Consider the following 26,684-nt stretch of genomic DNA (forward strand, 5'->3'; position numbering starts at 1 on the left):
TTATTGTTATGACTCTCTCTCTATTAATGATTCAATTACCTTCTAATTGATTGTTTGCATTAATTATATTTGAGTTTAACACTTTGTCATTGACATATAATGGCATTGATATTTAAGTCTAATTCGCACCAATTATGGTAATTAATAATGAGTAACTAACATAGGCGTGAAGCACTATGTGACAAGAATATATATGCTTCGTTGAAATTTGGTTTAACTTTTCGAGCAGTCAATTGAAAGGCATCTAAAAACAACACTAAGCTTATTTTTTTCTGAACCAAAAACCAGTAGACCAATTTTGCACGCTCTTTTTAGACAAAAAGACAAGCGTCTCTGATAATGTTTTATTAGATTGGCTCATAGCATTAAAATTGATAAATGACCGAAGAGATGAGCAAATGACCTGTGAAAATTTATGTGATTTTAGTTACTGACTGACACTTCGCAAACATTTTAGAACCTTACTGACACTTCGCAAAAAAATCTTGAAGTTTTACGAAATGACAATTCAAGAAAACACGCTTTCCTACCGCACAAGTACGGAAGTTTCGGTTAATTCAACACAAAAGTGAAAGAGTTGAAGCATCGCTCAGAACCACTATCGTGTCCAAAAGGTTTTCTTGTAGATATACCTTTTGAATTGGAGAACGAATATCGTGAATTGTCCGTTATGAGGTGTCGGTTGAATTCAAAAGAAGCGGAAAAAGTAAGTTGAATACATAACATTTCGAGCCGGAAGAGATACTAGTTATATTATTTAAGGCTGAAAGTGTCCGCTGTTATTTTTGCGAGTTTCCGAAATGAGTGAGAAGACTCAAGCAACAGCAATGGAGAGTTATTTATGCTGTCGCCATCAGGGGGCATCAAAGTCATTTCAGCGATTTGTTCCTGGGCTGTTGTTAGTTTTGACAACGCACTGATTAGGTTGTGAGAAACTGTATCTCCAATTTCATTGAAACTATCTTCTGGGTAATCCTCATTACGACAGACGTCTCTAATTGTCATTTGTTTGCGTGCCAGGTTGCAAAGTTCTTGTACTGTTGTCGCAGCTGGTTGTTCCATCATCTTCGAACGGAGCCAGTTGGGCATGCCTTTTATAAAAAGACGTTTAATCTGGTTGTTCCTATGATCATTTTCTGCGTCAAGTCGTTCTTGACGTTGCGCCGTCTCTCCATGGAAACGCGCTGCGTCTGCCGCGCCTACTAGTGCCCCCTCGAGTAGGGCAACGACAGGTAGATCCGGTGTCGGGTAGGCTCGTTGTGCCTTTTTTGTGAGGTTTACCAGGAAATTCTCTGGTGAGTCTCGCTTGATATCAAACTTTGATTGTTCAAGTTTTAGAACGTGGACCTCTTGCAATTGAGGGTTGCAAAAATGGTCGCGTAGTGCTGCTAGACTAAGAGGTACGTCGGCTCTTGTTAGCGCTGGCAGTGTCTGATAGAATCGCAAGGCACTATCTCGCAGGTGCAATTGTAGAAAATTCGCTTGCTGAGCATTTGCGATTCCCGCAACTCCCATATATCCTTGGAAGAGCTGTTCGAATTGGGCGAAATCTTCGGTATCGCTTCCGCCAAATGGTTCGACTGAGATTTGAGCGTGCGCCATCTTATCACAGTAGTATGATTGTCAAGTCTGATTCAAAAATGATTTCGGATGAATCAGTCGCTATTTTACAGTGGAAATAATCAATGCCCAGTGGGTACTTATATTGTAATGACGTAATTATCGTCTCTGAGAAAATTTATAGATGGCTCGTTCTATGATTAGTAACGAGTAGGAGTTAATTAGCTCTCGTATTTATATTTTTAACTTTCTACTTTTTAAATTAACTTTTCTTGCGGCTTTAATATTATTCCACTATTTTTTTTTGAAATTTGGTTAGACTTTAAACACTGGATAGGTTTTCAGGCGGTTCTCATGGATGATTTCATATGACTGGTTTCAAATGAGCACTCATCAATTTTAATTTAAGCAACGAGAGTTTTAAGTTTAAGTTTTAACTAACTGTTTTTGTACTTGTATCACTTTCCTGGAGAAGTATAGTAGTTGTCATCAACACAAAACAGTTGAAGTTTCCTTTTGCCCCTTGCTGTCGTCTCTCACTGGCTGTAGTCAGTTTCTGTTTTTGCCCCGCTTTTCTGCTGTTTGAGCCAGTTACTGCCGTGATCTTGTTTTAGCTTGTGGCGTATTGAAGTCGTCTAGTTTTGGATGTCGTCTTGTTTTCACTCTCACTTTGCAATCAGCTTCAGCTTGTCTTGAAAGGTTGGTAACATCATCCCACTCATAGTCGCCATGTTATATAGCGTGTCTTGCTATGATAATTAATGATTGGAAATGCGGAATTGTGTTTGAGAGTAATAAAGGGATGCGCGGTCTAGGCTCAATATCTTCGACTCAGGGATGTGCTTCGTGATGTCTACCCCCTTCTCTTGAGTCTAAGCTGGTTGATTTAAAAGAGTGAGGATTAATCTTTTAATTACTATCTTTTCGCTGCTTTATTGTTATGACTCTCTCTCTATTAATGATTCAATTACCTTCTAATTGATTGTTTGCATTAATTATATTTGAGTTTAACACTTTGTCATTGACATATAATGGCATTGATATTTAAGTCTAATTCGCACCAATTATGGTAATTAATAATGAGTAACTAACATAGGCGTGAAGCACTATGTGACAAGAATATATATGCTTCGTTGAAATTTGGTTTAACTTTTCGAGCAGTCAATTGAAAGGCATCTAAAAACAACACTAAGCTTATTTTTTTCTGAACCAAAAACCAGTAGACCAATTTTGCACGCTCTTTTTAGACAAAAAGACAAGCGTCTCTGATAATGTTTTATTAGATTGGCTCATAGCATTAAAATTGATAAATGACCGAAGAGATGAGCAAATGACCTGTGAAAATTTATGTGATTTTAGTTACTGACTGACACTTCGCAAACATTTTAGAACCTTACTGACACTTCGCAAAAAAATCTTGAAGTTTTACGAAATGACAATTCAAGAAAACACACTTTCCTACCGCACAAGTACGGAAGTTTCGGTTAATTCAACACAAAAGTGAAAGAGTTGAAGCATCGCTCAGAACCACTATCGTGTCCAAAAGGTTTTCTTGTAGATATACCTTTTGAATTGGAGAACGAATATCGTGAATTGTCCGTTATGAGGTGTCGGTTGAATTCAAAAGAAGCGGAAAAAGTAAGTTGAATACATAACATTTCGAGCCGGAAGAGATACTAGTTATATTATTTAAGGCTGAAAGTGTCCGCTGTTATTTTTGCGAGTTTCCGAAATGAGTGAGAAGACTCAAGCAACAGCAATGGAGAGTTATTTATGCTGTCGCCATCAGGGGGCATCAAAGTCATTTCAGCGACTCTAAGCGTGACCTCAGGTGTACCCATTCAAAAATCAACAATTTCGCTCAAGTCAAAAGTTTCGACATATTGTGGTGCAGATCAATGGTTGCTAGATCTAATCAATCGCAAACAAATGACACACGGAGAAAAGAACGCATCAGCATGAAACAAACTAATGGTGAGTGAAGCCAATGAGGACTACATGTTTACTCAAGAAAAGGAGAAGTATGCTAATGGTGAGCTAATTCTTTTGACTTTTTCAATAATCTTGTACAGCTAGTGCAGAAAAACATTGATGTTATGATGGCTTACTCAAGCTCGGATTCACACACTGATCCCAAATTTCAGACGATTACCGAGAAAGAAACCATGAGAATTGGTCTCATATTTAACATCGATGAGGCCAATGTTGGGACCTCTCACCGTGAATCTGCTTATGTATGTATGGATGTATGTTTTATGTACGTATATAAATATTATGAATGTATGTATACATGCATGTATGTAAGTATGTATATATGTATGTATTTAAGTATGTGTCTATGTATGTATGTATATATGTATGTATGTATGTATGTATGTATGTTTCTATGTATGTATGTATGTATGTATGTGTCTATGTAGTATGTCTGTATGTATGTACACTCAGCAAGCAATACATCAATTCCTTGTATAGAATTAGAAAGAGAAGCTATGAACACTTCTGGGTTCAATGCAGTGAAAAAAGACAAATACAATACTCGAGATTGGCTAACTAGTCAATAATTGCGTCGATCTCATCCCAGGTCGAGATCTCCCTCAAACACATCCCAAGGAGTCGCAGTAGACGAGGATACCAGATTTGAAGCTAGCAAACTCTCCTTTACCTTCTGTTGCTGACCGAAATCACCCAGATGAAGGAGCACAGTGGTCAGTTTTCTGAAGGGACATAACCTAAGGACGGCTCAAGTGAAAAGCACTATGGAAATAGCAAGGGAAAAAGCCAAGAAAAAAGATCAGCCAGCTAAGTCAGCTGAAAATACAGGTGAAGATAAGCATACACTAGCAAACCAAAAACTGCATCCCGCGTGAAGGAAATCAGTCATGAAAAAATTTAAAGTATCAGTAGACAGTTCTTTGATTCTGCTTAACCTTCTTTGTTTGTTGAAGGTGATTGAACTTTAAAACAACTGCTAATGAAACATTTATCTTAAAGATTATACAAAAATTTTGTAAGAATTGTAACTGAACATTGAAAATCAACTCTATTGAACCTTCTGCTATGTTTTTAATTTTGACTTCAAACAGAATTGTTATATAGCGTGTCTTGCTATGATAATTAATGATTGGAAATGAGGAATTGTGTTTGAGAGTAATAAAGGGATGCGCGGTCTAGGCTCAATATCTTCGACTCAGGGATGTGCTTCGTGATGTCTACCCCCTTCTCTTGAACGTGATGCTGAAATCGATGATTCTGCAAAAATTCTTTAGTTTGTTGAACGTGATTTAACTTTTTATTCCAATTGTTAATGAAATTTTTGTCTCTGAGATTATTTAAAACCTTTGTTAGAAATTGTAACTGAACGTTGAAAATCAAGCCTATTGAAACTTCTGCTGTTAGATGATTATATAGAATCTTCGTTGAAATCTGGTTAAAGTTTCATAGGTATTGAATGTTTGTTAATCATTTTCAATTCCGGAGTTCCTGAGCACTTTTTTCGACCAGTCAGTTGAAAGGCGTTTAAGAACAACACTGAATAAGAAACCAGAAGACGCTCTTTCAGACAAAAATGGCAAGCGTCTGTGATAAGGTTTCATTAGATGGGCTCATAGAAAGCAAATTGATATATAACCGAAGTGATGAGCAAATGACCTATTGAAAAATTCTATGATTCTCGTTGGCCACATCTTGAAAATGGTTTGAAGACATCGAAAACCTTACTGAAACTTCGCAACAAAAATAATGAACTTTTACGAAGTCACAATTCAGGAAACATGTCTTTCCTACCCGAAAACTACGGCGATTATGGTTAATTCAACACAAAGTTAAGAATTGAAGCGCCGCTCAGAGCCACTATTGTGTCCAATGGGTTTTCTGGTAGTTAAACCTTACGAAATGAAGAATGATTATCGAGAATTGTCCCTTATGAGGTGTCGGTTGATTTCGAAAGATGCATTTTTGCTGGGTCCAATTCGTTTCGTCAATCATAAATTCCAGCTGAACTGCGAATATTTTGGTAGTTACAGCTGTAGACTGAATTGCGGACTTGTTTGTTTGAAAGCAATCGGAAACATAAAATTCGATTTTAAAAAATTAGTGAAATACTGTGATGATTTCATTGGAAATAATGATCAATGCAAAATCCTGGGAAAACCAGTGAGCCGGAACACAAAAGCGCCGAGAAATTGGAGAGCTTTTTAACTCACAGATATCAATCTTCTCAGCCCTACTCTGCAGCTGATACAATCGTTTGCGAAGCAGTGCGAAAGGAATCCGGTCCATCAAAATTTTCGCAGCTCAAATTAGTTACTCACATGCGTTGCTCAAAGAAGTTGAAAAAGACTGAAAACAAGATCATGCTGAAAAAATGGAATCTAACGCAATCTTAGAATATTTTCATTGGCGAACTATGACGAGCCAAGAAAGGCCCCCAACAGCAGACAGCGTGGTCGAAAACTTGGAAAAGCACGTTAAATGTATTAAATTTTGAGCCGCAAGAGAAACTAGATATATCTGAGGCTGAAAAGGTCTGCTCTAACATTTTGCAAGTATCCGAAATGAGTGAGAAGACTCAAGCAACACTAATGGGGATTTAATTTCGCGGTAGTCATCAGGGGGCTTCAAATTCAGTACAGCGACTCTATTCGAGATTTCAGATGCACCCATTTAATTATCAACAATTTTGCTCATGTCAATTATTGCGACACATTGTGGTTCAGATCAGTTGCTGCTCGATCTAATCAATCGCAAACAAACGATACACGGAGAAAAACGCACCAGCACCCAATGAATCAAACGAATGGCGAGTCAAGCCACTGATGACGATATCTTTACTCAAGAAAAGGAGAAGTATGCTAATGGTGAGCTCATTCTTCTGAAGTTTTTCAATAGTCTTGTTCAGCTAGTGCCGGAAAACGTTATGTTATAATGGCGAACTATGGCTTACCCGAGCTCGGACTCAAAAACTGATCTCAAACTTGAGATCATTACTGAAGAAGACACCATAAGAAGTCGTCTCATATTAACATCGATGACGCCAATGTTGGGACCTCTCACCGTGAATCTGCTTATCCTGTATGGATAGGATAGCGTGTGCTGATTTTCCACCCAAATTTAGGCCTTTTTAGCTAAAAAAAAAACTATGTGCCCTATGGTATGGATTTGATTTTAGCGATTAACATTTCGTATTTAATTACTCAAAAATGAAATAAGCCAGCCAGCTCACATAGTTCGAAAGGACCGAAATTACGACCTAAGGTTCATTAAAATTATGCTAATAGCTGATTTAACATATCAGCCAAAATTGCTGAAAATGGTCACTTTATGAATCAGATCATCATGCTGAACTTTGCGGCGTTTTGGAAGCAGCGGGTCGTAACCTTTCGATGTACTCCATGAGGGAATTTGAGTCCAATATCTTCCGTCTTCTGAGGCATCTTTCATTGCAATGTAAGACATTTGGTCCTCTTTGGACGACTTCAGCAACCCAATATGAGTCAACCAGTCATCATTTGGTTCGTCCTTTAACAGGAACAGTTGATACTTAGCGATTTGATTGCTGATTGGGCGCAATTCGGTCAGTAAGTTCACAACGCATATGACAATCGCATACATACACTTTTTCATTTGCAAACTACTAATATTGATTCTTCATGTAGTGTTATATAATATTAGCAGAATAAATTCAAAGCACCTGTCTTCTTGAATAAAATTGAAGGAAGAATTTGAAACGCCAAATGATGACTGCACTGCGTAATTGCAGGTCGAGATCTCCCTCAAACACATCCCAAGGAGTCGCAGTAGACGAGGATACCAGATTTGAAGCTAGCAAACTCTCCTTTACCTTCTGTTGCTGACCGAAATCACCCAGATGAAGGAGCACAGTGGTCAGTTTTCTGAAGGGACATAACCTAAGGAAGTGAAAAGCACTATGGAAATAGCAAGGGAAAAAGCCAAGAAAAAAGATCAGCCAGCTAAGTCAGCTGAAAATACAGGTGAAGATAAGCATACACTAGCAAACCAAAAAACTGCATCCCGCGTGAAGGAAATCAGTCATGAAAAAATTTAAAGTATCAGTAGACAGTTCTTTGATTCTGCTTAACCTTCTTTGTTTGTTGAAGGTGATTGAACTTTAAAACAACTGCTAATGAAACATTTATCTTAAAGATTATACAAAAATTTTGTAAGAATTGTAACTGAACGTTGAAAATCAACTCTATTGAACCTTCTGCTATGTTTTTAATTTTGACTTCAAACAGAATTGTTATATAGCGTGTCTTGCTATAATAATTAATGATTGGAAATGAGGAATTGTGTTTGAGAGTAATAAAGGGATGCGCGGTCTAGGCTCAATATCTTCGACTCAGGGATGTGCTTCGTGATGTCTACCCCCTTCTCTTGAACGTGATGCTGAAATCGATGATTCTGCAAAAATTCTTTAGTTTGTTGAACGTGATTTAACTTTTTATTCCAATTGTTAATGAAATTTTTGTCTCTGAGATTATTTAAAACCTTTGTTAGAAATTGTAACTGAACGTTGAAAATCAAGCCTATTGAAACTTCTGCTGTTAGATGATTATATAGAATCTTCGTTGAAATCTGGTTAAAGTTTCATAGGTATTGAATGTTTGTTAATCATTTTCAATTCCGGAGTTCCTGAGCACTTTTTTCGACGAGTCAGTTGAAAGGCGTTTAAGAACAACACTGAATAAGAAACCAGAAGACGCTCTTTCAGACAAAAATGGCAAGCGTCTGTGATAAGGTTTCATTAGATGGGCTCATAGAAAGCAAATTGATATATAACCGAAGTGATGAGCAAATGACCTATTGAAAAATTCTATGATTCTCGTTGGCCACATCTTGAAAATGGTTTGAAGACATCGAAAACCTTACTGAAACTTCGCAACAAAAATAATGAACTTTTACGAAGTCACAATTCAGGAAACATGTCTTTCCTACCCGAAAACTACGGCGATTATGGTTAATTCAACACAAAGTTAAGAATTGAAGCGCCGCTCAGAGCCACTATTGTGTCCAATGGGTTTTCTGGTAGTTAAACCTTACGAAATGAAGAATGATTATCGAGAATTGTCCCTTATGAGGTGTCGGTTGAATTCGAAAGATGCATTTTTGCTGGGTCCAATTCGTTTCGTCAATCATAAATTCCAGCTGAACTGCGAATATTTTGGTAGTTACAGCTGTAGACTGAATTGCGGACTTGTTTGTTTGAAAGCAATCGGAAACATAAAATTCGATTTTAAAAAATTAGTGAAATACTGTGATGATTTCTTTGGAAATAATGATCAATGCAAAATCCTGGGAAAACCAGTGAGCCGGAACACAAAAGCGCCGAGAAATTGGAGAGCTTTTTAACTCACAGATATCAATCTTCTCAGCCCTACTCTGCAGCTGATACAATCGTTTGCGAAGCAGTGCGAAAGGAATCCGGTCCATCAAAATTTTCGCAGCTCAAATTAGTTACTCACATGCGTTGCTCAAAGAAGTTGAAAAAGACTGAAAGCAAGATCATGCTGAAAAAATGGAATCTAACGCAATCTTAGAATATTTTCATTGGCGAACTATGACGAGCCAAGAAAGGCCCCCAACAGCAGACAGCGTGGTCGAAAACTTGGAAAAGCACGTTAAATGTATTAAATTTTGAGCCGCAAGAGAAACTAGATATATCTGAGGCTGAAAAGGTCTGCTCTAACATTTTGCAAGTATCCGAAATGAGTGAGAAGACTCAAGCAACACTAATGGGGATTTAATTTCGCGGTAGTCATCAGGGGGCTTCAAATTCAGTACAGCGACTCTATTCGAGACTTCAGATGCACCCATTTAATTATCAACAATTTTGCTCATGTCAATTATTGCGACACATTGTGGTTCAGATCAGTTGCTGCTCGATCTAATCAATCGCAAACAAACGATACACGGAGAAAAACGCACCAGCACCCAATGAATCAAACGAATGGCGAGTCAAGCCACTGATGACGATATCTTTACTCAAGAAAAGGAGAAGTATGCTAATGGTGAGCTCATTCTTCTGAAGTTTTTCAATAGTCTTGTTCAGCTAGTGCCGGAAAACGTTATGTTATAATGGCGAACTATGGCTTACCCGAGCTCGGACTCAAAAACTGATCTCAAACTTGAGATCATTACTGAAGAAGACACCATAAGAAGTCGTCTCATATTAACATCGATGACGCCAATGTTGGGACCTCTCACCGTGAATCTGCTTATCCTGTATGGATAGGATAGCGTGTGCTGATTTTCCACCCAAATTTAGGCCTTTTTAGCTAAAAAAAACTATGTGCCCTATGGTATGGATTTGATTTTAGCGATTAACATTTCGTATTTAATTACTCAAAAATGAAATTAGCCAGCCAGCTCACATAGTTCGAAAGGACCGAAATTACGACCTAAGGTTCATTAAAATTATGCTAATAGCTGATTTAACATATCAGCCAAAATTGCTGAAAATGGTCACTTTATGAATCAGATCATCATGCTGAACTTTGCGGCGTTTTGGAAGCAGCGGGTCGTAACCTTTCGATGTACTCCATGAAGGAATTTGAGTCCAATATCTTCCTTCTTCTGAGGCATCTTTCATTGCAATGTAAGACATTTGGTCCTCTTTGGACGACTTCAGCAACCCAATATGAGTCAACCAGTCATCATTTGGTTCGTCCTTTAACAGGAACAGTTGATACTTAGCGATTTGATTGCTGATTGGGCGCAATTCGGTCAGTAAGTTCACAACGCATATGACAATCGCGTACATACACTTTTTCATTTGCAAACTACTAATATTGATTCTTCATGTAGTGTTATATAATATTAGCAGAATAAATTCAAAGCACCTGTCTTCTTGAATAAAATTGAAGGAAGAATTTGAAACGCCAAATGATGACTGCACTGCGTAATTGCACCATTAATTTTCAAAAGCAACATTAGATGTTCAACTCGATGACACACGAAAGCACGATTAACTGTCTAACTGACAAATTATTTACACGATGACAAACAAAACTATATTAGTGTATTCAGAACACAGCTTTACGAAATGAGTTCAGCTCTCATCTGTCGATTATTGCACTATTGCCACCAACTTGCAGTTCTGGCCATGAAGTTTAGAGGTCTGTATCCAGCGATGTAGTTCGAGATGGTCCTAGGAGAGACGAACTCGTTTGGCACTGGTCCCCCCACATTGCACTCAAAGAACACCACAATAGGGTGTAAGAAGTTGCGACACAAGAGATTGTAACGCGACTGTTTCTGAAGAGCAGGGAAGTTGGCAACTGTGTGGTAAGTCCAGAACATCCGAGTCACCAGGTAGTAAGCGACTATGACGTCTATGGTGTAGTGCTCGCGTGAGATGAGCACGAGGAAGATGCCGAATGTTGAGAAGATGAATGATGCAGACCTCAGAACCCGCAGGTTCGTTGGAGTGTCTGAAACCAAACGAAACGATTTTCACTTCTATGCAAATTCAACGTTCTAATCGATAGGAGTTTGGTACTTCCAAATTTGAGTTTCAATGTACATTTTCCAAAGAATTTCTGCGCTAAACTATGGCTAAAAGCTTAATGATACCAAAGAGATATGCACAACAAGCCTTTTCGAAGTTTGATTTTGTTCGTCAGGCCAAATTCCGTGCCATATTAAATACAAAAGATTTAAAAAAATTTCAACATTTTTTCAAATTTTAAAGTTTTCAAGTCTCACATATCAACAGCACATAAACGAATGAAAATTAGCCATCATGTAACACAAAAAAGTTCAACGTTCTGTTAAAGACTATAATTTTGAAATTAACTCAAATACATTATAAACTAAAAAGGATAACAGTTCAGACTTGTCAGAATTAGGACTAATGATATGAAGAGGCGAAAAATAATTTCAATGAAATACACATTGTGCACAATTGCCAACCAAAACGAACCATTACATCTTGCTTTCTACTATCGAAAGCTTCTACAACTGTTCGCTTACATTCATTGATGTAGAGATACAGTCCTGTGATTGAAATGGTGTGTCCGCTGAAAATCAGATCTCCGCAGTAGTTCTGACCGGCCACAGACAACCCGATGCGAGAGAACAGGGCAAACACTCGCGCCCAAGCTTCCATCACTGACCCAGCCTAAGGCACGAGGAACCGTGATATATTCATGAGGGGGGGGGGTGGTGTATGGGGTGGTAGAGGTAGGAAAACTATCAAAGCGAGCAAAGCATACGAGCCAGCCAAAAGATAACTCTGATTTGCGTCTCTGAATTGGGTCCTTTGCATTCAATCTGAATTATGCTGAGCAGAAGCGCAGCAGAGCTTAACTACACTTCCTGTGTGAAAATGCAATAGACGAAGGAAATGAAGTGAATTTGAAAAGAAACCAAAAGTCAAACCGCGAAAAAATCAACTTTTAAACTTTTCCTGAAAAAAATCACCGAGAAATATATCAGAATTATTACTCTTAAAAGCAGCTCATAAAATAGGTAAAATAAGCCTCGAATTCGTAAAATTTTGGCCATGAGTCGGATTCGAAGCTGCAACCTAGAGACTTGGAGTCTCGCATTCTCGCATCTGGGCCACGGGCCATTGCATATTCATCAACACTCGCAAACAATACTGCAGCTATAGATGACAATAAGCTCCAAATGCTGAGCAACAAAAACACTACCAAATATAAAACATGAGAGTTGGAAAAGAGTAACAAAACACACAAACAGTTAGAAAAGAGTCAATGAAAGCGAGTAACAAACAAAAAAACTTTCATTTTTACAAGAAAAAAATTGTGGTCCTTAAGCTCTTAAAATTTCAACAACAATTTGTGATTGACACTTTTTTGATGAAGACAATTTAGGAAATCTGGATCGAAAGGTAAAACTTTTATTTCGCTGGAAAATCTGATAACTAAAATTCATTTTCGAAGTTGAAGTCGACCATGTTTTTCGTGATCTTTACACTTTTGCTCTTCGATGGTGGAGATTGCCTTCCTTTTAAGAAAGGAAACGAACTGAACTTTAAAAAATCAAAAGTCGAAAAAACGAAAAAGTGGATTTGAGCCTGAACAAATTTTAAGACTTTTCCTGGAAAAAACAACTTATCACGTTCATCGACTCTTAATAAAACTAGTGCTAAGAGCGGCGTTGAACTTCCAAGTAGCTTAAAAGTCTCACGCCATCAATAAAGCAGCGAATTTTTAATGCTACAGATCGTGATTATAGCAAAAGTGCGACCAAATAAGCATTTTGTTTTCGAATGGGAAAAAAATCATACTACAACATTACGCTCTCTAGCTAGTTGAATAAATATCTGTTGTTTGTTGACCAAAAATATCTGTAGGCGATATGATTCTTTGAATTTTTAAATTTGTAAATGTTCAGTGTTCGATTTGACAAAGGTTGCTTTTTGCAGCTTTAAAAAACTCGTCAAAAAAATCCAGCCGCGAAAAAAGTAGGATGAACCGGAAAAAGATTAACCAGATGAAGACAATAACCGCTATTACCTAAATCGGAACGACCTTAACCCCAATTTATTTATTCAAACTTAAAGCTCAACGTATACATTGGCCAAAAACTGAGGCATAATCCACTTGGTATGAAAACACAGATACAAAATACTACAAAATAAACTTTTTCGTCTGCAATAAATAACAATACCGGATTTACAAAGTCGTGTTATCAGAAACGAGCCACCTCATGAAAGGAATTGCATTTTTTGAAAAATTAAGCGGAAAAAAACAAATATGTTATACCTTTGTCTCGGATGAGGCTCATAAACAACAAAACTGTAGTCATAAAACGATTTCAAGCCATAAAACCAAAATTTCTACAGTTACAAACAAACATTTTCAAAAAATCGCTATAGCCGATATAACATAAGCTGAACTCGTTTAACCGAAAAAAAAAGTTATTCATAACCAGAGTTCGTAAATTTACAAATTACAAAACAATTTTCAATTATAGTTCTAGGAGCCCATGTAAAGCTAAAGGTACCTGTTTGATTTTTTTTTCTGAATTTATTGAACTGATGCAGGATGAAATGGATAAAATCAAAAAGTCTAAATTATGGCTTCACCCAAAATCTTAGCTGTTTCTTTAATAAACACAGAGGCTAAGCTTCGCTTCGCAAACACTAGCGCGAACATGACAAAAAATCAGCTCTATCAATTGCAATAAGAAAAAGTAGAATTAAGTCTCGAATTAGCAAAAAAAATCGGCTACGTCTGAGATTCGAACCTGCGACCTCGCGATTAAGAGTCTCACACATAGCCAAACACTAGTCACAAATACACAGTTGCTATGCAATTTCCAATGCTACAGTGAAATTTTCAAATAAGTTAACACACTTTAATGAACACTTTTATTTGCGAGTTAGGTTCGAAAAAAAAAGAAAATTCTTAACAATACACTAAGTTGACGTTAGTGTAAACAGGTAAGATCAAACTGAAATTGGAATTTTCCCGATTATTTTTCCATAGCCAAACATTTTTCTTTCAAACTTTATGGCGTAGCCGCTTATGCACGCAGGCTTCTTACAATCTTATGCTTCGTACACGTGATATCAGATTCAATTGATCTATTTCCGAGAAAAGTTTTAAAACGGACCAAAAATCAAAACATTGGCTTGCTCAGAGCCAAACATTTTTTCTACAAACTTTATAGCGTAGCCGCTTAAGCACGGAGGCTTCTTACAAAATCATGCCTCGTACCTCGACATACGAGTCGGCTGGACCTTTTTCGAGAAAGTTCTATAAAATTTAAAACGGACAGCCATAATTTAGTAAGAAAACTTGGACGTAGCCGCTTATACAGGGGAAACTTCTTCTGATAATTTTGATTAAACACAAAATCTCAGATTAGTAAGTACAGAAATCGAGACCGCAGCGGAGCTTTCCCCAAACTGTCCTATCCATTGAATCCAAACTGTTCTATCCATTGAACGGGTAGGGTAGTTTTCGATTTTAAAAAAACCAAAAATTCGGGTAAAAAATTCCAACAGACTTTTTCGAAGGCTGCAGAAAGTGAGGAACGGTAAAAAGAGACCAGGTGTATATGCAGGATCACCGGGAATGGAGCGGTCTTTCTATTGGTACCAGCTTTTTTAAACGGAAAAATTTGTTTTTGAGAAAACATTTGGAGAAAAATGAAAAAAATTTCCAGTCTAAAAAAAACCAAATCCCATACATTTTCAAAATACATAATTTTTCAAATTTTAGTCACAGAGGCGAAGCTGTAGTTCATGAACACAAGCATAACTAGCCAATAAACAGATGTAGGCAATGTGATTGCTTTAAAATCAATCGTTTAACTTGCACTATTCACCGAATATTATTGAGTATAATTTGACTACAATTTAGCAGACGATCTAAAAATTAAATCTGAAGTCAAGCCGCAACAAAATTTGAGCGCGAAAAAAGTTTTCCTGGGAAAAATTTGAAAAAGTACAAAACTAAATGCATTTCTTTTCTTAGTTCAATGACACTCAAAAACGTCAAAAAGGGGCTCCAAAAGCGGCAATAAAAACCAAGTTTGCCTGATTAACTTGAAAATACAAAATCATCGAGACCACGATATTATAATTTAAGCTGCTCGATAAAGAGAGAGTCGCTGGCTTTAACCAATTAGCTCTGGCGTCTGATTTTGAGGCCAAACTAATTCTTAGACATCAGGCAGCGAAAAAAGAGGTTTAATAAAGCGGATACAACTGGATCAAGCTGTTTAATTACGAAAGAATTTTTGCACTAAAATCTGCATAAGATAAGCGACAAAGTTTTTAATATTGAGTCTAATCATACAAACCTCATACAAATACAATACACATACTGCGCGACATTGAAGATTTTTGCTAACTTTTTGCGAATCAAGATTTTTGCTAACTTTTTCCTCATAACAAAAATAGTTGAAGAAGCTGTAAAATCTTACAGACTAACGCGTTTGAAGCAAATGTGATCCCATTTCAGTCTATACTGAATTCAAATTTCCGCGCAAATTTCGAAGAAAATTATGCCTGAAATTAACCACGAAAACCCAGTTTTGATCCAGCGAAAAAAGGTATGTTTATGGCTTAACATTGCTTTATTTCTTTTGCTGCCCTTAAAAAGGTAATCGTTTTTTAGAACTATGAAAAATCAAGGTACTAAACTTTATTCCAGAAATTGAATTAGATAAAACAGACCATTTTTTACGTTATTTTTGCCCAAAATTTTTATCTTAAGCTTAATTTCTAGGCAAGCTGTCAATTATTGTTGCTATCTATCACAGCTAGCGCATGGTTTTTGCAAACTCTGAAATCATTCACTTTAAAAACACTTTTGGCTCAATGAAAATTTGCCTTTGCGTTTTCAATGTCGCCCAGTATACTTGAAATCCAGAAAGGAAATTACGTGTTTTTATGCGCTATTAGTTATGCCAGAGCATTCTTCATGAAAGCGCACGATTTCTATTTCTTCACAACGCATTGGCAAGTAGCGAACGCTTGCTTCGCTGCGCTTACATTCATCGCGATTACTTTTGGACAGGTGCATCAGTATTTGCCACTATTCTAAAACGTTCTGCTCAATTTGATTCTTTAACACGCTTGAACTTTTTATTCGTCAATTCACGCATATTCAAAATGATACAATCCATCAATTCACGTATATTCAAAACTCTGCAATCCAATGACATAATCAATGGAGCACATTTTCCATTTTTTGCTCAAAGGATCACATTTTGTTTTCGACTTCAATCCGCCCAATATATTTTTCACCTTTTACAGCCACGCCCATAGGAAAATTGCGTATATATATTTAATAAACGAATAAGTAACTTACTGGCGTTGCACATTGTTTATCTGTTCGTGGGTTTGGAAGAGTCGTCACATACACGCATACTCCTCGAAACAGATACAGCAACCCCATCATAACAAAAATACGGCGAAATATGATCCATCTGAAACAGGAACCGAATGATGAAATAACGAAATTAATAAATAAACCATGAACTTTTTTCAAAAAACATCAAATATTAACCCAAGCACTCATTTGAATTACCCAATAAACATTACCCAATCAGCACTTTGTAATGGATAAAAAAATCAAAAAAAGTACGCGCACTAATAGGCTCCTGAAGACTAAATTAGTTCACATGACTATAATTAGTTCGAAGCGACAAAGTTTCTAAATTGCTGCAAGCCAATTAAGGTAAAATAACGTTACTCGACTGATAGTTTTTGAGGTCTGGTATTCAACTCTCGTAATTAGACCTTTAGTTAAAAGCTTTTTCGCCATTCAGCAACTTTAAAACATTAGCAATGATAAAAAAGGATAGCCGGTTGCTGTGCAAATCGCACAGAATGTTCCGATCATACTCTTTTCTTTTTTTTCAAATTCTGGTTTTTGCGCGTGGTGTGATCAAAGGATCTGAACGACAGCCTAAAACGTAGGCATATTCAATGCTCTTAGTAAAATAGGCAAGATGGACAACAGTTTTTATGCAAAAACAAGTAAAAAAGCTTAAAAAACTTGAAAAATTTCCAAATTTTCATACTTTTATCCGGGAAGATGTTAAAGAAAAGACTTAACAAGCCTTGAGAAACAATGACCGAGCGGCAAATAAGATGAAAAAACTTGGGTCGACGCTCGTTAAGTCGAAAATAAAACTGTTGACATAAAAAAAACATTTTAGCTATAAAACTTTTTTAAGTTTAACTTTAACGATCAATCCCCCCAGAGACAAAAAAGCATTGTAAATAATTCTCCCTTAAAACTATGCAATAAAAATTAGTAGTTCCGATATAACATATGCCGAACTTATTAAAAAATACAAAAAAAAATAAAAATCAGAGTTGGTAAATTTACAAACTACAGAGCAACTTTCAATAATATTAAAAACAGTTTGAATCAAAAATTAGAAAAGCCCATCATTGAAAAAGACACCTAAAAACATACCAGATATTAAAAAATGCATTTCAAAAACGGAAAATCAGTCGTCAGAAACTGGGACCAAAACCACAAAACCAAATAAAATCAACATTTTTTTCAATATTATATTTGAAAAACTTAATTACTACCCAATTGAACTATAAATCAGTTTTATTTGAATTTTACAAAAAAAATTAAGCATGCCAGGCTTTAAGCTAGCAAAGTTTCGGCAAAATGTGTTAGAAAAAATTCGGCAAAGTGTAAGTTTACGGAAAAAAAGTCTAACGCCCGATTACAAGTCACTTGCTCTCTCAAGTGGAAAACCACCCGAATATAAAAGTCCTTGCAATGGTCTTCTTTGCAATGGTCGGAACAAAAACTACATTGCTTACTTATGATGATGCAGCAAGATGATCACAAGCATGGTGATTATAAGACATAACATTATACATTCAGCCAGCTGAAATGCAAACTCAGTCCTTGGAAACAGGTCGAACAAGAAATCAGGCAGTGGCGGTTGTGTCATAGGAACTCTGTCGTTGTTCAGAACAATCATCGCCGAGGCGAAACCAGTGCCCAAGACCGTAACGCCGAATGCCAGAAGACATTTGATCTTCTCTGGTGGGGGCGACGATCCATTGATCGGCTTCTGATCCACCGGACTCAGACTGACTAGGTCTATAGCAGCCTCATCTGTCATATGGTGATGCAAAAGTAGTATCGATTTGGCCACTAAATTATCGTCTATTACCCACTGTTTAGTCTCGTTCAGATAGGACTAAAACTCTTGCACATAGACGAACGTAGTGCCAAATGATAAAACATCACATTTCTGAAAGTGTAACATCAAAGAATCGATATAACAATAAGATACAATGGCAAACATCAGAACTATATGCATGACAACTGCTACTTTCAAGTGACAAACATCAACTTCAATGGCCATTTATGTGTTTTGTTTTGTTATAATTTGTTTCCTCTTCAAAACAAAAAATCAAATCCATCTCACTTTAACGGACCAAGCGAGTAACAGAATAACAAAATTCGTAATACTTGCGTTAAATAACAAAAACTAGAACATAAAATTGAACAGAAACTTTGCAACACCAGCTAAAAAAAATAAAAAAACTCGTCAAAAAAGTCACAGTTTTCATACTTTTTAAAATCTTTAAAGCATTTCACGAGTTAATGCAATCCAGCCATTCTTTAGCAATATTATGATTCATAAAAGACTAGCGAGTCATATAAGTCACATCTCGGATACTAAAAGCAATTGAGCAGTTGGATTCATTTGGACGCAAGATTTCCCACTCTTGAGAGTAATCTCACAGTACCCAACAACAGCGTTGGATATTTCAAACCTTGAGAAACATCAAATTAAATTTACTTTAAATGTTAAGTTTTCTGAAAAAATCACAAAAGACGACATATCTCAAAATCCACCAAGATTTGAGCAGTAAAACTTGGGGATAAGATTCCCAACCCCCGAGAGTACTCTGACAACCCCAACCACAGGTGCTTATTGCTCCGCCTCCCCGATTTGCATTAAGTAGAAAACATGTAGATTGTTAGAGGACAAACGTGGCCGCTCAAGAATTGTAGGGAAACGGAAGTTTCCTTGTTTGTAATTTGTAAAGATCATAACTTGAACTAGTTTGGCAAAAGTCATTGCTAATTTATGATGTCTGAAAACTGTCAACGCATTAAATAACTTTGACAATCATGGAAACGCCTTGACGGGCGGGAGTAAATTTCATTTTATATAGTGTCAGCTAAAGCTGACAAAAGGTGCGAAAATCCGTATTCTGGGTAAAACCATTATTTACCCACACCAAGAATAGAAAGGGGGAAACCGGGGAACATCATAAAAATTGAACAATCAGAGCAGTCAGTTGGTTAATAAATCATTCCCTGATAAACTTTTTCAATACTAATTCCTGTCAGGGATTTCGGGTACCCGACTTCTTGAGGAACCTGAACCGAAGGCCTGTACAGGAACCGAGAACTGGACTCGGTCGGTTTCAATCACCAGGAACCCGAATCGACGTGAAAGACGGAACCGATCGATATCGACCTGAACTATGTGGGTTTTATATTAGACAACAAGCATTACTAAACATTACTACAAAAGATGGAAATATTTTATTATCTTATATTAATTATCAAATTTTAGGAACCGACTTGGACCCGAATTTTAGGAACCGAATTGACAAAAATTGTCATAACATCGAAAAAATCGGCACTATTAGGAGTCGGAACGGAACAGTTGCCGGGTTTTTACATTATCGAGAACCGGAACTGGAACCGATTTAACAGGAACCGGAAACGAACCTCTAGAACGGGACTGGAACCGAAAGACCTGTTTCCTGTAATTATCTCATAAGTCTGCGAGATCAAATTTGAGTATAAACATTAGAGCATTTATAGATAATTCGAGTTTCCAATTTAACTTACACTCAATCCTTCTTCTATACCAAGAAAACACGTGTTGGGCTGATCCTACAGAATTAGTTTGAAAAAATTTGGCTAAAACAATCATAACAAATCTAATTTAGGCTGTTTTTGCTTTCACTTTTTTAAAATTCGTTTTTGCAACGCGTTTTTAACGTTGTCATTATGCAACAAAATTTGGCATGGCGAGCATATTCAGCCGTAATAACACCTTAAGCAAACATAACAATCGATAATTCCAGAAGACGGGGAAAGTGAAAAAGAGTCCTAACTTAAAAATTTAAACAATTTTTTTTACAATGATGTAACTGATTCTCATGCTGAAAGAAAATGCAACAACGCCTTTGAATTCACGGTTTACGCGTAAAAGAAAAGTCATAACTTGATCTAAATATACAACTATCTGACAATTTTTTCCAGCCAATATCGCCGTTCGCCGTATATTCAAAGTCCTAGGCTACCCTAAACGAATACATGGGTTCGAGTTCGGCCCACGGCCAATGTTTTTAAAATGAGTTATTTATTTTTTATTTTCAGTTGCTCGAATTCAGGTCTGACTAAAAAACAAGCAACAGAAGTGGATTTCTACTGGAAGAAAATGCATCAAGAAAAAAGTGACAAAAATAAAATCATCAAATAACAAAAAGGGGACAAGACTGATATTGGGTTCCTGAAAACAACATGCATGAAAGACGGATCCGGCGTTTTTTGGTAAAATCTTGATTTTAAAAATGAATAAACGATCACACTGTTTTTCAACATTCTAAGATCAAACATTTCTTCAGGGACCCATCTGAATTTCTGAGACTCAACTTTCATACCTCCTCTAAACCGACAAAAATTTTGCCTCCATGAGAGTATCTGGACAGTTTGAAACATTTCAATAAATTGAAAGATGGTCAAAACACGGCGACTAAACAGTTGTTCAGATGATGATGCATTGTGTCCTCATTGCGCGAAAATAGTTGCCGATTCTGATCAATCAATCCGATGTGATAATTGTTGTTCTTGGGTCCACTCAAGATATTCTAAAATGTACTGATTAAAAGTCACTGTCTTACAAGATCTTGTAATTTTTTTGAATCTGTTGAAAAAGTCAATCTTCAATAAAAAAAAGTTGGTCAACCGAGATGATACACCCTCAGACGCCTCTGTTACTTTCAAACAAATAAAACAAGCCATAGTTGACAAGGAGCTAAAACAAGTTAAAATACATCCACTATTACTACCAATATAACTAAAAACAACTAGCGTTTAACGCACCTCCGGTGCTTCGAAATTTTTCGACAACTCATGAAAAACCGCATATATTAGAAACAACATCCGCAAAATTTTAGCGTACTCTGACTGCACCCAATTACATGGTTGGTAATTTCGAACTTTTTAATTTTTTAAATTCCTAAAAGGATTTTAAAAGGGTCATCTCGAAAACTTAATGGGCCTCTAGAAATTTGGAGGCCAGATTTGCAACCACTGAGAGCACCCTACTATAGGGTTAGGAATTCAAAACTTTTGTGATGTTTTTAAACCTAAGTTTCCCGAAAAAAAAATTGAAAAAAAAACGTCTTATCTCGGAAACTAAAAAGATTTGAGCATTCATATTAAGAGGCAAGATTTGAGGCAACTGGATGTACGCTGACAATAAGGTTATATCTTCATCAAGTTGGTAATTTCAAATTTTTTGAATTTCTTTGAAGACAAGTTTTTTGAGAAATTTTGAAAAAATCAAAAAACGTCACATCTCGGAGACTCAATGTATTTGAGCAGTCGCGTTTAGCAGTCGCATGTGGCAAGATTTGCAACTTTTTAGAGTACCCTGACAACACCGAACTATAGCGTTGGGAATTTCAAATTTCGAAAAAAAAAATTAATTTTAACTTTCTGAAAATTTTGAAAAAACAAAAAACAGTCACATCTCGAAAACTACAAAGAATTGAGCAGTCATATTTGGAGGCAAGATTCTCAATCCTTGAGAGTACTCCGACAGGCCCTAACTACAGGGTTGGGAATTTCGAATTTTCAAAAAAAATCATAATAATTTAAGTTTTCTGAAAATTTGAAAAAATCACAAAAAACGTCATATCTCGAAAACTACAAAGAGTTTAGCAGTCACACTTGGAGGCAAGATTCGCAATCTTTGAGAGTACTTTGACAGGACCTAACTACAGGGTTCGGAATTTCAGATTTTTTAAAAATAAGTTAAATTTTTTGAAATTTTTTTTTAAAATCACAAAAAACGTCATATCTCGAAATCTACAAAGAATTGAGCAGTCATATTTGGAGGCAAGATTCGCAATCTTTGAGAGTACTCTGACAGGACCCAATTACAGGGTTGAGAATTTCCAGATTTTGCGAAAAAAAATTAATATAAGTTATCTGAATTTTTTTTGAAAAAATCACAAAAACGTCATATCTCGAAAACTACACGGATTTGAGCAGTCATATAAGGAGGCAAGATTCGCAATCCTTGATAGTACTCTGACAGTACCCAAATACAGGGTTGGGAAATTCAGATTTTTAAAAAATAATTCTAATTTAAACTTTCTGAAAATTATTGAAAAAATCACAAAAAACGTCATATCTCGAAAATTAAAAACATTTGAGCGGTCCAATTTGGAGGCAAGATTCGCAATCTTCGAGAGTACTCTGACAGGACCCAACTACAAGTTTGGGAACTTCAGATTTAGCGAAAAAAAAATAAATATAAGTTTTCTGAAATTTTTTTCAAAAATCACAAAAAACGTCATATCTCGAAAACTACAAGGATTTGAGCAGTCATATTTGGATCCAAGAGACGAAATCCTTGATAGTACTCTGACAGTACCCAACTACAGGGTTGAGAATTTCAGATTTTTAAAAAATAACATTAATTTAAGTTTTCTGAAAATTTTTGAAAAAATCTCAAAAATCGTCTTATCTCGTTAACTCAAATGATTCGGGCATTCAAAATTGGAGGCCAAATTCGCAACCACTAGTTCGATATTGTGCTGCTTAATTTAAACTCGGTAAAATAACCACTAAAATCAAATTGGAAAATCAAAAAAAAATTCTTAACCATTGCAATATACGATATAACTTAAACATGCAAAAATAATACGTTGAAAAAGCTTAAGCATGGCGGGATAGTGAAGCCCGCATTTAAATATATAATAGATAATAGATAAAAGATGACACGGCGCTTCATTTTAATGAAGTAAGAATGATAAAAGTATGACATGAAAAAAAACGTTCGCCCGCAGAAACTATTGAATATGAATCGAAAAAGGTTAACAAAGTCTTGTGTCAATTAGGTGAAGAAGAAACTGTGATTACCAAAACTCACCGTTTAGGAAAATGGAAACCGAATCTATACATTGCTAGTAAGGGTACTAAATGAATTGATCGTTCGAAAATTATTATCACGTGCCCCCTTCAATAACAATTCCGAAAAAAAGTTTTCGTCTTGAAATTCCTATCAACAAAGGATGAACTAGAAAAAGAAAAGAGATGTTGAGAAACAATCCAAACGTAGGGAATTAATCCAAAATGGTAATCAAAAAACAAAAAGAACTTCGAGTTATTTGTAAAAAAACGCCAAAAATCGAGTGTTGACTATCTACAAAATCGTTCTCTATCAACTTAATTTTTTATACTGTTCAGCATTAAAAGGATGCATGATCAATTTCGATAAAATGAAAAAAAAAACAGCCAACTTCACTAATACATTTTGTTTCGATTTCTTCTTTATTGTGAAAACATGGCTGACAGATAAATTTGAAGACGAAGAACTATTTCTTCCCAATTACAGACTATTTCCGTTCCGAAAGACCCACACTTGACATTTATTTACTTGGAGGTGTTCTAATTGGAGGTAAGTCTACGTTCATAACCACAAAGATTTCGATCATAGACCTTCCTGGTACAATTAAAAGCTGCCTATTTCTAATAAATGGAAAAAATATTACTGATTTCAATTTATAACCAAAAAAAAAAAAAAAAAAAAAAGAAAAAAAAAAAAATTTATAACCATTCGGACTAGAGTCCTTATTACCCAACTAGGGAACGACTCACTCCTGTTATAAACACAAACAGCAGGAGATCACTTTACAATTGGTGGTGACATAATTCTGGATAAGATGCAATGGGTTGACTACTCATCAAATGTGGCCTGTCAGCAAAGTTTCATACACACTACTATAGAAAAAGACATTGAACAAATTGTTGACTTCAGCAGGTGTGCAACCGTTACCCTAGACAATGTTTTCATTTATGAACACAATGAAAAACAATCTTGTAAATAAATGATAAGCTTAATCATATGTCCAATCATGTAGGAGTTATTTGTAAAATTCGCAACGGTACCACATCAAGTTTTACAAGGACGAATAGAAGAATTACAAAGTTCAGCTAGTTTAGTGGAGATTAAAATAGTTAAACGAGCTTGTAATAGAAAACCCTTTCCAAGGTATTTGTTGGAGCAATCCAAATGTTCTCTTAGACCAATAGGGTATTCGAAATTACTAGTAAATCAGTACCGCGTAGAACTGCTCATTGGTCATCTTTAGCACGTTGGATCAAAGCGGCCACATCAAATTTACCGAAAAAACTTCAAAGCGCCCAAAATAAACAACATTTTTGCTACAAAAACAATATTTAAAGATGATTGAGGAGGACTAAATCGAAGTTGAATGTGACATTCGACCAGAATGGCCAAAATGCAGTCTCTGCAGAATTCAGGATTTTAGCAGTGAACCTTCCGGATTGGCGATTTAGAACGGATAAGGACGTTATTTGAATGATTGGCCAAACGGTGAAGGCTAGAAGATTCTGGAATTCTAAATTTTAAATTTTCGAAGTGATGACGTAACATTTCTGAGAAATGTTAAAACGGCCATTTTGGCTAAAATAGCAGAAAGAAACAGAACAACTTTATCTGCGATTACGAACAGTACGAAAATCGAGACTAAAAAACAACAACGAACTACCGAACAGCAGAGGACGTTCCGAGTTGCAACTATTGTGCTGTTACAATAGTTGCAAGGCCGTTGCGAACAACGGTGAAGGGTAAAAACCAGCCCTCCGAGTTAGCGTGAACCTGAGGTTAAGGAGCTTGATTCGCCGGATTCAAGAATCCGGAAGGGTCTCGGGACGGGAACTTTTATGAACTTGTATTGAATTTTAGCATCCTGTCATGTCCTGACTTGAATTTAACTGATATTTTGATTAGTTTTGACAAGGATGAGGTGCTAGGAGTTGGGGGGAAAGGGTTGATCCATCTTCGATGGAGATGATGATTTTTATCTACTGAACAAAAACAATAGTAATATGATAAGTAGTAGCCCTGTTTTTAGGAGTGACCTCGTGGTCTGGGGATACAGAGACCCAGCCATGAGCTCACTAATTTTGCATGTAATTCAGTTAATTTGAGCGTTCTGGTCGAAGCCGGAGAACAGTGACGTTTTTGTCAGCCTGATGTAAGAAAGACCACCGAAAAGTACTGGCTTGGTAGAGACGGTGAAAAACATGCAAAGCTCTGTTTAGACGCTAGCCAGTCGTCTTAAGACTTAGTTTTGTTATCCGTCGATATGTATCTTCCGGGCGAATGTTACATGTATGTTTTTATGGCGCTCCTGGGTGTTATTCTTTCATAACATCATGACCGGCGGAACCGTTAACGAGCACTCCGCGCCGAGCGGATGCTCACATTAACGCCCTTAATAGGCCTAAACTGCCGGGGCGGAAGGGTAGTTCGGAACGCGGAAGCCTTCCGGATTACCGTGAATAGTTTTTTAACCTAGTTAAGACCGAAAATTCACGAACCAGGAAGGGTGGGGGGAATCATGAACCCCTCATCCCCTGAGTGGTTTGTGACCAAAAACACTTAAAGATATAAGCAAAACCAAACAAAAAGTAGTATAGTACCCAAGAAAAACAAAAAACATAAAAAATAACCGAAAAAACCAAAAACAGTAAAAAAGTAAAAAATCAGTAGAAATCATCCCCCCAGACAAGATGTGATTCAACCCCCCCGTTTGTTGTTGATAGATATATTGTTGTTACAGGCATTTATATCAGTCAGGATCGTTACGATCAATTTTGTAGCCCGTTTGTGAGGCTTGTACTGTAGGGTTATTTGAGCATTTAAGCACGTTAATGATAAATTGCGCTCAATCCGGAAGGGTCAGCTGATTTGCGCTCAATTCGGAAGGGTCTTGGGTGAAGACCGATCCGGCAAGCAGTTCAAGGAGCAACAAGAAGGGGCTCAACGACAACAACAATCGACTGTTGGGTATCGTTAACAAGTTTTGTATCCCTTTTGGTACAAAAAGTAAGATAGTAATCTGTGGGGGGCTCGACAGTGCTGCACTGTAGTGACCCTTCACCGAACTGCGAATATCCGAGTTAAGCACCTTAATTCGGATAATAAACAAACCCGGAGGGGTATAGTATTACTAATATTATTATTCATATAGCCTATATTAATAGTCACATATCGTTTTTCAGTGAAAAACAACGAAAACAGACCGGTTTTTAGGGTCAGAATAGCGATATTTTGATCCCCCCACAAGTCGCGATTTTTGAGATATCGATATTTTTTGAAACGGAAAAAAGCGCTAAGTTAGTGTGTTACATCGTAACTGCACTACTGTAATAAGTAGAACCGGTTAACTTTAGTTCGGAAGTGGTTGGAACTAGTTTGGTACCAAAAACCAAATTTTCCCAATTTTTGATAGTAAGAAACACTAAAAATTTAGAAAATTTTTTGAAATTTTTGAGGTAGGACAGTAAAAATAG

The 26,684-nt window shown here is 36.5% G+C and overlaps 1 protein-coding gene across 1 annotated transcript; it reads right to left on the reverse strand.

Annotated features, from left to right (window-relative positions):
• Positions 1-10,379: 10,379 nt before the first annotated feature.
• On the reverse strand, positions 10,380-18,287 carry LOC134844313 (sphingomyelin synthase-related protein 1-like). Its single transcript, XM_063860945.1, has 4 exons — positions 17,852-18,287; positions 16,371-16,488; positions 11,551-11,698; positions 10,380-11,009 (listed from the first exon to the last, which is right to left on the reverse strand). The coding sequence occupies exons 1-4, from the start codon at positions 18,157-18,159 to the stop codon at positions 10,654-10,656; spliced, it is 930 nt and encodes a 309-aa protein (XP_063717015.1). The 5' UTR covers positions 18,160-18,287; the 3' UTR covers positions 10,380-10,653.
• Positions 18,288-26,684: the final 8,397 nt, after the last annotated feature.

Source organism: Symsagittifera roscoffensis, chromosome 4 (assembly GCF_963678635.1).
Source record: "Symsagittifera roscoffensis chromosome 4, txSymRosc1.1, whole genome shotgun sequence".
In the NCBI taxonomy this organism is placed as follows: Eukaryota; Metazoa; Xenacoelomorpha; order Acoela; family Convolutidae; genus Symsagittifera; species Symsagittifera roscoffensis.